We start from the raw sequence: 14,048 nt of genomic DNA on the forward strand, positions 1-14,048 counted from the left end.
TGGGGAGAATACCACCTTCCTCCCAGGACTGCAGGGATTCATGTCACTAAGGGCAAAGCTTGGCACAGAGCAGGTGCTTCCTTCCCTTTACTTGGCATCTCACTCCAGAGTCACACAGCCACAGGAACTCACAGATAACCCACAAATCGGAAGGGCAAGAGCCAAAGAAAATTTCTCGAGTGCAAATGGGAATAAGTCATCACTGCCAGAAATCTCTGCCCCTTGGCTGACCAAAGCTTTGCCCGGCTTCCCTGCCTCTCTTGCCCCATTTCCCAGAGTCTTGGAGGCAAGTTACCCTACACTGCATTTCTTGAGTTCTAGCTCCTCCGCCAACTTCTCAAAGCTCTTGTGATTTCTACACGGCCCTTCATGCCTTGGCCCCACTTTTTCCCACAGGCCCCATCTAAACATCTCCCTCCCAATTCCACTCTACATAACAGTCATTCCTTTTTTTTTTTTTTTTTTTTTTTTTTTTTTTGAGACGGAGTCTCGCTCTGTTGCCCAGGCTGGAGTGCAGTGGCACGGTCTCAGATCACTGCAAGCTCCGCCTCCCGGGTTCACGCCATTCTCCTGCCTCAGCCTCCCAAGTAGCTGGGACTACAGGCACCCGCCACCACACCTGGCTAATTTTTTGTATTTTTTAGTAGAGACAGGGTTTCACCATGTTAGCCAGGATGGTCTCGATCTCCTGACCCACCCGCCTCGGCCTCCCAAAGTGCTGGGATTACAGGCGTGAGCCACCGCGCCAGCCTAACAGTCATTCTATTAATAAACCACTTGCTATTGTATTTTAAACTTGTGGTTCCTCCTGCTAAGAACACACTCCACCCCATCCATTGTCTACCTGGCAAACTCCTATTCATCCTTCAAAACCCAGTTCAGATGTCACTGCTCCTGGGACAGCTTCTCTAGCCTGCCTCCCCCTGTGGTACCTCTATACCTTATAAACATATGAGATAGCATTTTATCAAGTGACAGGGTGCTTTTGTTTACACACCTGTCACCCTGAGCAGCCCACGCATTTTAAGCTCAAGGTATTTACTTATCTCTGAACCCAGAAGCTTCACCCAGGAGTTACAGGGCCTCATTAACAGAATCACCAAATCTCTGCAGGTACAAGTTTGTACAGAGAAGCAAAAACCATTGTAACAGTAAAATATTTGGTAATGAACTGGAAGGAGGCCCCAGACAAACACCACTCCTGGCCTTTTGCTACTATCTACCCCCATGAGCTTTGTGAGGCAGCTGCTCCCAGATGATGCAGGCAAATGTACAGCAAAATGACTGCAGATGGGGGATTTCACGACATCATCAAAGTGATGTTAGACATCTGCAAATAACACCATCAACAAAGGAAGATCCGGCAAACAGACCAGAAAACAACTGAGGCAGAGAAACTCAACAAGGATGATCAGAGGTAAGTAGCTCCAAAGACTACAGGTGCGTGCCACCACACCTGGCTAATTTTTCTATTTTTGTTGAGACAAGGTCTTGCTATGTTGCCCAGGCTGGTTTCAAACTCCTGGGCTCAAGCCATCCTCCCACCTCAGCCTCCCCGAGTGCTAGGATTACAGGCGTGAGCCACTATACCCGGCTTTAACGTGAAGATCTAAGGATAAAAAGCACATTGCAAAACTGAGGGAGCTTTTCATCATTTCTGCCAAAGGAACCCTCTTCACGACCACAATGGAAGACTGAAGTGATATAAATGATTATCAGAATAAATTACCCCAAATAAAATCCATACTTGATCCATTACTTGTTCATTCTAAGAATCAGTATATAGTCTGGGCACAGTGGCTCACGTCTGTAAACCTAGCATTTTGGGAGGCTAAGGTGGGAGGATCACTTGAATCCAGGAATTTAAGACCAGCCTGAGCAACATGGCGAAACCCCGTCTCTACAAAAAATACAAAAATTAGCTGGGTGGTGGTGCATGCCTGTTAGTCCCAGCTACTCAGGTGGCTGACGTGGGAGGATCACCTGAGCCTGGGGAGGCTGCAGAGAGCTGTAATGGTGCCACTGGACTCCAACCTGGACAACAGAGCAAAATCCTGTCTCAAAGAAAAAAATCAAATAAAAATAGGAATCAGCATATAGCTTCAACTTTAACCTAGATCTTACAGATTATAAAACAAATGAATATTATTTTTATGATTTTTGCTTTTAAATATGTTACTGTTCATTTTAAAATGTATTTTATTTTGTAGAGATGGGGTCTCATTATGTTGCCAGGCTGGTCTCGAACTCCTGGCCTCCTCCTGCCTTGGGCTCCCAAAGTACTGGGGTTACAGATGTGGGCCACCACACCCTGCTCATTCTTTTTTCACTGTGAGAACTGGTGTACCACTTCGATTGTAAGCTAAATTTTGTAGATTATGAGACAAAATAATACTGTCATAATTGTTTAGTTTGGAATAAAATGCTCAAACCTTTTTCCACTATGAACAAGGAAATATAGGTTCCTCTTTTTAAGGATTTTTTTTTGGGAAAAATGTCTGCCAAGACATAAGAATGATATAAGGAGAGCCAGCATCCTTTCTTCCACCAGTGCCAAAGCCAGAACCCACTCTGCCAGGCTGGACCCCAGCCAGGAGCCTCGGTTTCTCCTTTCAAGTATCTCACTGGTCCTGAGCAGTCAGAACTACCAAGGCCACAGGCCCTGGGCTCCCTGCCCACCCACCCGTCCACCCAGGGAGAGGGAAGCGGGAGGGCACATACTTGTAGACGGCGCTGTCCTTCTTGGGGCTGTGCTGTGGCAGGAGGCTATGGGAGTACTGGTGCACGCCCAGGTCGTACAGCGAGGGGAAGTCCTTGCCACAGAGGTGGCAGCGGTAGCTCAGCTCCTCCTGGTGGCTCTTGATGTGCTCCAGAAATGTGTCGAGCTTTGGGAACGTCTGGGCACAGCTTTTGACCACACACTTGTACACCTTGAGGGAAGATGCTGGGCAGGTGACAGGAGGCAGGAGAGCTTCCTCCACCGCAGCCCCTGGCCTGTGGCATTGGCCCTGGACTGCTGGTAGATGACTTGACCACTGCTCCCTCGGCTCCCCTGCTGCTACTGGATCCCAGGGTTTTTATTCATTCATTCATTCATTCATTCATTTTTGAGACAGAGTCTCACCCTGTCACCCAGGCTGGAGTGCAGTAGCGCAATCTTGGCTCACTGCAACCTCCACTTCCCAGGTTCAAGCAATTCTCTTGCCTCAGCCTCCCCAGTAGCTGGGATTACAGGCACGCACCACCATGCCCAGCTAATTTTTGTATTTGTAGTAGAGACGGGGTTTCACCATGTTGGCCAGGCTGGTCTCGAACTCCTGACCTCAAGTGATCCACCCGCCTTGGCCTCCCAAAGTGGTGGGACTACAGGTGTGAGCCACTGGGCCCAGCCCCTGGTTTTACTTTGATTAGAGGGTTCCCTCCTCTCAGCCAGTCATGATGTCCCTACTACCCTTCCCTCAGGTTCTGTGTGGCATGGGTATATTTAGAAAAATTATTCAAGACCTGGATATACAGTGAAAAGATGATAGTGTACCCTTTCAATGTCATACTGGAATAGCGGCTCTCAAACTGATGCGGGCCTCAGAATTACAGGTTGCTGAAGGCTGCACTCCCGCCGCCCCCGCCATTCCCACCACCCCCGCCACCCTGAGAAATCTGACTCAGTGGGACTGAATACGTGCATCACTAACGAGGAATCCTCAGGGGATGCTGGCGCTGCCACCCGGGAAGCTTACTTTGAGAACTGCTGTCTAAGGAGCCCATCTATAGCCTGCCCACAGTCATCTCACTCTACGGGATGTGGCTACTTCTGACTACTTCCCATTGATTAGGACTCTACAGTTAAATGTTAATTTGTTAATTTGTAAAAAACTGATCCAATGTCATTGATTTGTGTCAGGTAAAGAAGATAACCCCAAAGGTCACAGGTTTTGTTGTCTTGCAGGACATTAACCAGATTTGTATGTAATTTGGCAATCTGACTTCAGTATCTCTTTTTTTCATTGACAGTTATTAGGCATAGCTATCCGTGTCTCACGGCCTCTGTTGAACAGGCTTTGTCTTCCTTCAGGTTCCCTCGCTAATGAGTTAAGTAAAATTCTGACTCACTTTTGGGTCTCATTTGTATGAGAAGTATGTTTTTAACAACTTGAAAATTATACTTTGATAAATAGCACATAAGTCCTGGTTGCCTACACAATATCATGCACTCCTTCTACTTAACAACGTGAACCCTGATTTGCTCAGGATAGCAACATACCTAGTTAAAACACTCGATCCAGGCCGCAGTGGCTCATGCCTGTAATCCTAACACATTGGGAGGCCAAGGCAGGCAGATCAATTGAGCCCAGGAGTTCGAGACCAGCCTGGCCAACATGGTGAAACCCCATCTCTACTGAAAGCACAAAAATTAGCCAGGTGTAGTGGTGCATGCATGTAATCCCAGCTACTCGAGAGGCTGAGGCAGGAGAATCCCTTGAACCCGGGAGGCGGCGACTGCAGTGAGCTGAGATCAAGCCACTGCACTCCAGCCTGGGTGACAGAGTGAGATCCTGTCTAAAAAAAACAAAAACATGGGCTGGGCGCGGTGGCTCATACCTGTAATCGCAACACACTATGAAGCCGAGGCAGGTGGATCACTTGAGGTAAGGAGTTCAGGACCAGCCTGGCCAATGTGGTGAAACCCCATCTCTACTAAAAATACAAAAATTAGCTGGGTGTGGTGGGGAGGCACCTGTAATCCCAGCTACTTGGGAAGCTGAGGCAGGAGAATCGCTTGAATGCAGGAGGTGGAGGTTGCAGTGAGCCGAAATCGTGCCATTGCACTACAGCCTGGGTGACCAGAGTGAGACTCCGTCTCAGAAAAAAGAAAAAAAAAAAAAAAACACTTGATTCTGGTTCCCTTGCATCTAGTGTCAGCCATGTGACTCCTTCCTAACCAATGATATACAATCAGTAGTCTTTGAGGACAGCATCACTTCCAGAACACAAAGGCAAAAGCTTCCCAGGAGAAATCCCCTCTGCTTTCTGTGTTTGTCTTGACTGGAATACACATGTGATGGATGGAGACATAGCAGCCATCCTGCAACCTTGGGGATGAAGTCCATAAGCTAAGAATGGCAGATCAGACAGCTGAGTCTACGGTGATATAGAGTCTGCTCTATATAAGCCCAACACTGCCTACTTAGGGACTTCTTTGAATTTATTTGATGTGAGAGAAATAAAACCCTATGAAGCCAGTTTTCTATCATTTGTAGCATAATAATGCATTCTTAAATGATAGAGCACATGTACTGGGTTTGACCAAAAAGAGATCTGCAAAGTGCTTCTAGGAAAAGCTTTCTTGCTGCTATAAAAGATACAGAAGAGATAACCCCTTTTGGTTCATAGATAACAGTGGGTCTGGATTGGTGCCCAGAAAGAGTGACCACCGGCCAGATGCAGCAGCTCATGCCTACAATCCTAGCACTTTGGAAGGCCAAGCAGGCAGATCACTTGAGGTCAGGAGTTCAAGACCAGCCTGGCCAACACGGAGGTGGAGGTTGCAGTGAGCTGAGATCACACCACCGCACTACAGCCTGGGCGGAAGAGTAAAACCATCTCAAAAAAAAAAAAAAAGTGGCCGGGCGCGGTGGCTCAAGCCTGTAATCCCAGCACTTTGGGAGGCCGAGACGGGCGGATCACGAGGTCAGGAGATCGAGACCATCCTGGCTGACATGGTGAAACCCCGTCTCTACTTTAAAAATACAAAAAACTAGCCGGGCGAGGTGGCGGGCGCCTATAGTCCCAGCTACTCGGGAGGCTGAGGCAGGAGAATGGCGTGAACCCGGGAGGCGGAGCTTGCAGTGAGCTGAGATCCGGCCACTGCACTCCAGCCTGGGCGGCAGAGCGAGACTCTGTCTCAACAAAAAAAAAAAAAAAAAAAAAGTGATCACCATCCCAGGACAGGAGGACAAGGTGAGCCATCAGGAGAGGTCAAGGCCATACCCTGAGATGGCAGAGACCAGAGCTGGAAAGACACAGGGTCCTTACGCTGGGTGGAGTCAGCTGTCTCATTTCTGGAGGTGAGTCAAAGTTTTCTGTGATTTGCCCCAAGGGTAACCTTACTTAACTCCATCAATCCTCTGCTCGGAATCTAACTGGGGGGAATAGAGCCGTGGAAGGTCTGACTCACTGGTTCCTACCCCTTCCTAGGCAGCATTCAAGACCCTAGCACCAGTGAAAGGTGGGGACTGGTGTCCTATGGGCCCCTGCTGCCACCACCCACCTACCTGCTCGTTCTTATGCTGGGTCATGTGAGACTTGAGCTGGAAGTAGGTGCTGAATTTGCTGGGGCAGAATTGGCACAGGTAGGAGCTGTCGATGAGGACCACCTGCTTGGGCTCCGGCTTGTCCCCCTCTTCCTCACCGGCTATGGCCAAGGCCTGGGGCTGTGGTGCACCCGGCAGGGGCTGGCCCAACCCTATGGAGAAAGCCAGGGAAGTCAGGACAAGGAACCAGCCCATTCAGGAAGGACGCACAGAACCCCTACCCTGTGCTCCTCTGTGTTCACCCAGCACCTGCTACCCGCTTTGGGTCGGACTCTGTGCTTAAGGTGCTGCACTCACACTCAGCCGGTGTGCACTGATACGGCCAACCCCAGGCTCAAATACAGAAATGCTTCCTTTCTGAGTGCGAAACAGCTGCTGCCTCAGGCCTCCCCTCTCTGGCCTTCCCCTCAGACATTGCAGACCTCTCCACGGTTGTTAAAAATTCTGAACACCATCCTAGTTGTACTCATAATGCCTCCCCAGTCCCTTCTAATTGTAATCATCTGTCCGGGTGCGATGGCTCACACGTGTAATCCCAGCACTTTGGGAGGTCAAGGCGGATAGATCACTTGAGGTCAGAAGTTCGAGATCAGCCTGCCCAACATGGCGAAAGCCCGTCTCTACGAACAATACAAAAATTAGCCAGGCGTGGTGGAGGGTGCCTGTAATCCCAGCTACATGGGAGGCTGAGGCAGGAGAATTGCTCGAACCTGGGAGGCAGAGGTTGCAGTGAGCAGAGATTGTGCCACTGTACTCCAGCCTGGGTGACAGAGTGTGATTCTGTCTCAAAGAATAATAATAATAATTGTAATTATCAGCCAGGTGCAGTGGCTCACGCCTGTAATCCCAACACTTTGGGAGGCCAAGGCGGGTGGATCACCTGAGTTCAGGAGTTTGAGACCAACCTGGCCAACATGGTGAAATCCCATCTCTACTAAAAATACAAAAAAAGTAGCTGGGCGTGGTGGCGCACACCTGTAATCCCAGCTACTTGTGAGGCTGAGGCAGGAGAATTGCTTGAACTCGGGAGGCAGAGGTTGTAGTGAACCAAGATTGCGCTATTGCACTCCAGCCTCAGCCATAAGAATAGACTCCATTTCAAACAAACAAACAAACAAAATTGTAATCATCTGTTTCATCATCCTTCCCTCACTACACTGTTCCTCACTTCCCTTGATATCAGGGACCTCTGGCCTCATCCCTGCAGGTCCAGTGGCCGGGCACATAGTAGGCCTCTATAAATGTTTGCTAAATAGTTAAACCTTTGATGCTAGGCACTAAAGGAGCTTCAAAAGAAATGGAAGAAATGATTTATTCTGTAGGGCCGTGTGGTGGCTCATTCCTATAATCCCAGCACTTTAGGAGGCCAAGGAAGGAGGATCCCTTGAACCCAGGAGTTCAAGACCAGCCTAGGCAACATAATGAGACCCAATCTCTACAAAAAATAAACAAAATTAGCTGGGCATGGTTGCATGTGCCGGTGGTCCCACCTACCCAGGAAGCTCAGGTGGGAGGATCACTTGAGCCCAGGAGGTTGAGGTTGCAGGGAGCCACCACCGTGCCACTGGTCTCCAGCCTGGGTGACAGAGCAAGATCTTGTCTCGAAAGAAAATTTTTTTAAAGAAAAAAAAAAAGGAGTTCACAAGAACTCAGAGGGCACACAGTAGGGCTAGTTCCAACAGGAAGACTGAAAGAAGGTCAGATAAAAGTGGCTACACATTGTTTTCCCAGCAAAACACTCCCTTCATTACCTAGCACATGGCTGGCATTGCTCACCCTTGGGGCTACATGGGAATGGCTTAGACTCTGGCCTTACACTGTCCAATAAAGTGGTCCTGAGCCACACGTGGCTACTGAGAACTTGAAATGTGGCGCCAGGCATGACGGTTCACACTTATAATTCCGGCACTTTGGGAGGCTGAGGTGAGAGGACCACTTGAGCCCAGGAGTTTGAGACCAGGCTAGGCAACAAAGCAAGACCCTGTCTCTACAAAAAAAAATTTTTTTTAACAATTAGCCAGGCACAGTGGTGCACCCCTGTCCCAGCTACTTAGGAGGCTGAGGAGAGAGGATCACTTGAGTTCAGGAGTTCGAGGCTACAATGAGTTATGATTGCACCACTGCACTCCAGTCTGGGGTGACAGAATGAGACCCTAACTGGAAAAAAAAAAACAAAACAGAAAGAAATGTATCCAGTCCATATCCAAATGTGCTATACATGTATTTACCTGCTGGATTTCAAAAATTTAGTAAAAAAAAGAATATAAAGTATATTTAATCTTTATATTATATGTTAAAATAATAATGTTAATTATTATTAACATTATTATTAATAATAATGGAGATGGAAGTTGCATTGAGCTGAGATCATGCCACTGCACTCCAGCCTGGGCAACAGAGCAAGAATCCATCTCAAAAAAATATATATATATGTATATATATACACACACACACACACATATATATTTAAATATATATAAATATATATGGTTATATATTATATATGGTTAAATATATATGGTTAAATAAGATATATAATTAAAATTAATTTGATCTTTTAAAAAATTGTTTTTAATGTAGCTACTAGAAAATCTTTTTTTTTTTTTTTTTTTTTTTTTTTTTTTTTTTTTTTTTGAGACAGAGTCTTGCTCTGTCGCCCAGGCTGGGGTGCAGTGGCCAGATCTCAGCTCACTGCAAGCTCCGCCTCCCGGGTTTAGACCATTCTCCTGCCTCAGCCTCCCGAGTAGCTGGGACTACAGGCGCCCGCCACCTCGCCCGGCTAGTTTTTTGTATTTTTTAGTAGAGACGGGGTTTCACCGTGTTAGCCAGGATGGTCTCGATCTCCTGACCTCGTGATCCGCCCGTCTCGGCCTCCCAAAGTGCTGGGATTACAGGCTTGAGCCACCGAGCCCGGCCAAGAAAATCTTATTTCATTTATTTAAGATTATTTTTGCCACTAAAGACAGAACTTGTAAATTTTTTTTTTAAAATAGAGATGGGAGGCCGGGCGCGGTGGCTCAAGCCTGTAATCCCAGCACTTTGGGAGGCCGAGGTGGGTGGATCACGAGGTCAGGAGATCGAGACCATCCTGGCTAACATGGTGAAACCCCGTCTCTACTAAAAATACAAAAAACTAGCCGGGCGTGGTGGCGGGCGCCTGTAGTCCCAGCTACTTGGAGGCTGAGGCAGGAGAATGGCGTGAACCTGGGAGGCGGAGCTTGCAGTGAGCCGAGATCGCGCCACTGCACTCCAGCCTGGGTGACACAGCGCGAGACTCCGTCTCAAAAAAATAAATAAATAAATAAAATAGAGATGGGGTTTTACCATATTGCCCAGGCTGATCTTGAACTCCTGAGCTCAAAAGATCCTCTCACTTCAACCTCCCAAACTGCTGGGATTACAGGCGTGAGCCACCATGCCCAGCTGAACATTTTAAATTATGTATGTTGTTCATATTCTATTTCTGTTGGGCAGCAATGCTCTAAACCTAGTCAAGTTCTCAGTCTTCATGCAAGAAAGAAACTCAACCAATATCAGGGGTAGGAACATTAGCTCAGGGACAAATGATGAGAATCTCACATGTATAAAGAGCTTTGGAGACCAACTAACCATGGAGGTCAAACAGCTTTCAACTTCTGATCAACTACACTGACTGCCTGGAGCAACACATAGAAAACAAATTCCGAGCAGGGATGGTGAGGGAAGGCAAGGGTTGAAAAACTACCTGTTGGCCAGGCATGGTGGCTCATGTCTGTAATCCCAGCACTTTGGGAGGCCAAGGTGGGAGGATCACTTGAGGTCAGGAGTTCGAGACCAGCCTGGCCAACATGGTGAAGCCCTGTCTCTACTAAAAATACAAAATTAGCCAGGTGTGGTAACGGATGCCTGTAATCCCAGCTACTCGTGAGGCTAAGGCAGGAGGATCACTTGAGCCTGGCAGGCAGAGGTTGCAGTGAGCTGAGATAGCACCACTACACTCCAGCCTAGGTGGCAGAGACGCTGTCTCAAAAAAAGAAAAAAGAAAAACTACCTGTTGGTACAATGTCTAGTATTTGGGTGATGGGTACACTAGAAGCCCAGCCACCACCATTATACATCTAATACCCATGTAACAAACAAGCACATGTACCCCCAAACCTAAAATTTTAAAAATAAACATAACTAAACACAGAAAAGGTAATGCAGTGTGCTATGATTTTACAAGGGCAACAATGCCACTAGATGACAGACATTTCCAGCCCCATTATTATAATCTTATGGGACCACTGTCACATATGCCATCTGTTACTCATGGAAACATCCTTACATAGCATGTGACTGTATTACTATGGTGGTTGTCAAATCGTTATTTTCTAATTTAATCATTATTTCTACTTTTATCAGTTCACATTTTACTATAAGAAAGGGCTTCCTTTAAATGTGGCACATACATACCACAGAATACTATGCAGCCATTAAAAAAAAATGAGTTCATGTCTTTTGCAGGGACATGGATGAAGCAGCTGGAAACCATCATTCTCAGCAAGTTAACACAGGAACAGAAAACCAAACACCATATGTGCTCACTCACAGGTGGGAGTTGAACGATGAGAACATATGGACACAGGGAGGGGAACATCACACACGGGGGCCTGTCGGGGGGTGGGGGACAAGGGGAGGGAGAGCATTAGGACAAATACCTAATGCATGTGGGGCCTAAAACCCAGATGACGGGTTGATAGGTGCAGCAAACCACCATGGCACACGTATACCTATGTAACCAACCTGCACGTTCTGCACATGTATCCCAGAACTTAAAGCACAAGTTAAAAAAAAAGGCCTTTCTTTTATCCCCTATTTATTTATTCATTCATTTTAACAGTATGGGCTCATAAATTTTTATTTTATAGTAGTCTCCCCTTATTTGCAGTTTTGCTTTCCATGATTTCAATTACCCTAACTCAACCATGGTCTGAAAATATTAAATGGAAAATTCCAGAAATAAACAATTCATAAGTTAAAAAAAAAAAAAAGATTCTGAGGTGAGATCCAGGCTCAACAAAAAATGGGTAGGTGATTGAATAGTGATATCTGCCATGGGTACAGTATTAGAGTAATGCCACACATGTTGTATGTTTGTCATCTTTCCTTTCATCTTATGCCACATTTTATAGATAAAGGTAGATTGAAGCCTAGAGAGGTCATGGGGGTTGCCCAAGGTCACACAGCTTGCAAAAAAATCTGTGAAGCAGCAGAAGAGAGGTGTGGGGAGCACGGAGTTCCCTACTTCCACCCACCTGTGTTTTCCTCGTCCTCCTGCCTGCTGGGGTTCAGGGCCATGACCTGTACGGTCACAGAGTTTCGAGACACGGTGCCACCACTGTGTCCCGGAGGCCACACCTTGTGGGTCTGCATGTGTTTCTTAACATTAGACTTCTGGGCAAAGGCACGGCCACACGCAATGCACTGGAAGGGCTTCTCACCGGTGTGGCTGTGGAAGACAAGCTTGTCAGTGCCCTCCTGCAGGAACGGGGATGAGGCCTCAGCCCAGGAGCTCACAGCCACCGGGAAGGCCCAGAAAGAATATCCAGATGCCGCTGGCCACCATTCTGACACCACAGGGACAAGCCCCCTCACTGAGGCAGGCAGACCAGAGATGGAAAGACCCTGGGTTCTGGATCACATTACTGAGCTGCTCATCAACAAACCCTGGAGCCGCCCTCCTCTGGCCATCTCATACTGTGAGAGAACATTTCCTAATTGTTCAGACCCATTTAAATGAGGACTCCTGGCCTGGCACAGTAGTTCACACCTGTAATCCCAGCACTTTGGGAGGCTGAGGCAGGTGGATCACTTGAGGTCAGGAGTTTGAGACCAGCCTGGGCAACATGATGAAACCCTGTTTCTACAAAAAATACAAAAATTAGCTAGGTGTGGTGGTGCGAGCCTGTGGTCTCAGCTACTCAGAAGGCTGAGGTAGGAGGATAGCTTGAGCCTGGGAGGTTGAGGCTGCAATGAGCCGAGATTGCACCATTGCATTCCAGCCTGGGCAACAGAGCAAGGCCCTGTCTCAAAAAAGAGAAAAAAAATTAAATTCATTAAAATAAAACAAAACACAAAATTTAGTTTCTCAGTCTCACTATCCACATTCCAAGTGCTCAACAGCCATGTATTGTCAGTAGCTACCATATTGGACAGTGCCAATTTGAGCATTTCTTCTTTTTTGTTTTTTTTTTGAGACAGAGTCTCACTCTGTCACCCAGGCTGGAGTGCACTGGCGCGATCTCGGCTCACTGCAACCTCCGCCTCCTTGGTTCAAGGGATTCTCCTGTCTCAGCCTCTGGAGTAGCTGGGTCTACAAGCACCTGCCACCATGCCCAGCTAATTTTTGTATTTTTAGTAGAGACAGGGTTTCACCATGTTGGCCAGGCTGGTCTCAAACCCCTGACCTCAAGTGATCCACCCACCTCAAGATTCCCAAAGTGCTGGGATTACAGGTGAGCCACCGTGCCTGGCCCAATTTGAGCATTTCTATAGCTACAGAGAGTTCTATTGGACAGTGACAGCACTCGTGTAGACCAGTTCTCAACTGAGGCCAGTTTTGCCCTCCAGGGGACATCTGCCATTTTTGATTGTCACAGCTGTAGCTGCAGTACTACTAGCATCTAATAGTTAGAGGCCAGGGATGCTCCTAAACATTCCAAGATGTGCAGGTCAGCTCCCTACAGGAAAGAATGATATGATCCAAGACCCAAAATGTCAGTAGTGCCAAGACTGAAAAACCCTTGTCTAGATAGAAGCTGTTGCCGGCCATGGCTGGAATCTGAGGTTTGTTCTCTCTCTGTTTCTCTCTCTCTCCCCCTCTCTCTCTCCCCTTCTGTTATAAGAGATGAGCATGTATACCAAAGGTGTTAAAGACCAAATTATACCAAACTGAGGTTTTCTCTATGACTCCCTAAGGACTGAAATTGCAAAGGGAATAACTTTCCCACTACATCTTTCAGAACTTTTCAACCCCATATTCATGAACCACCAAAAATCATCTCATCGGCCAGGCGTGGTGGCTCACTCCTGTAGTTCCAGCACTTTGAGAGGCCGAGGCAGGCAGATCACCTGAGGTTGGGAGTTCGAGACCAGGCTGACCAACATGGAGAAACCCCCATCTCTACTAAAAATACAAAATTAGCCGGGCGTGGTGGTGCATGCCTGTAATCCCAGCTACTTGGGAGGCTAAGGCAGGGGTATCACATGAACCCAGGAGTCGGAGGTTGCAGTGAGCCGAGATCGCACCTTGCACTCCGGCCTGGGCAACAAGAGCAGCACTCAGTCTCAAAAAGAAAAAAAAAAAAACCATCTCATGTACCAGTGCATCTCACTGTGTAAGAAACGCTGAACAGGCCCACCCTCCCCTTCCACAGATGGAAAAACCAAGGTCCAGAAGGGATCCCTGCATGGTTAGTCTGGAGTGAGCACAGAGTCCACAGAGTCCTATTTGCAAAGTACAGTAGCCCTGGCAGGCCAGTCTGTTCTGCAGAGGGGAGACCTGAGACAGCCCTAACACATCTGGGAAGCCCCTCTGGGTTCAGTGCTTTTCTTCCCCTACACGGCCCATCCCTGACCTTCCCAGTCTCTATGGGCAGGCCCCACAGCTTTCACAGGTCCCTCCCACAGCTCCTGAGATAGAAGAGGAAAACCACTCAACCTGAACTACAGCCTGAACATGCAAGTGCAGCCTGGGTCACCCTACAGGCTAGGGGC

At 47.6% G+C, this 14,048-nt stretch overlaps 1 protein-coding gene across 5 annotated transcripts in view; it reads right to left on the minus strand.

The window, feature by feature from the left end:
• The window catches only part of LOC105496226 (zinc finger protein 341), a 64,226-nt gene that overhangs the window by 22,066 nt on the left and 28,112 nt on the right, over positions 1 to 14,048 (minus strand). For 4 of the 5 annotated variants that reach the window (XM_011766423.3, XM_011766422.3, XM_071079497.1 and 1 more), the window contains 3 exons: positions 11,588 to 11,781; positions 6,273 to 6,463; positions 2,722 to 2,930 (listed from right to left, as the gene is read on the minus strand). In XM_011766423.3, coding sequence (XP_011764725.1) covers positions 2,722 to 2,930; positions 6,273 to 6,463; positions 11,588 to 11,781 — 594 coding nt within the window. The remainder of the gene's footprint in view (positions 1 to 2,721; positions 2,931 to 6,272; positions 6,464 to 11,587; positions 11,782 to 14,048) is intronic. The other variant, XM_071079498.1, reaches the window with a different exon arrangement.

Source organism: Macaca nemestrina, chromosome 15 (assembly GCF_043159975.1).
Source record: "Macaca nemestrina isolate mMacNem1 chromosome 15, mMacNem.hap1, whole genome shotgun sequence".
NCBI classification, from domain to species: domain Eukaryota; kingdom Metazoa; phylum Chordata; class Mammalia; order Primates; family Cercopithecidae; genus Macaca; species Macaca nemestrina.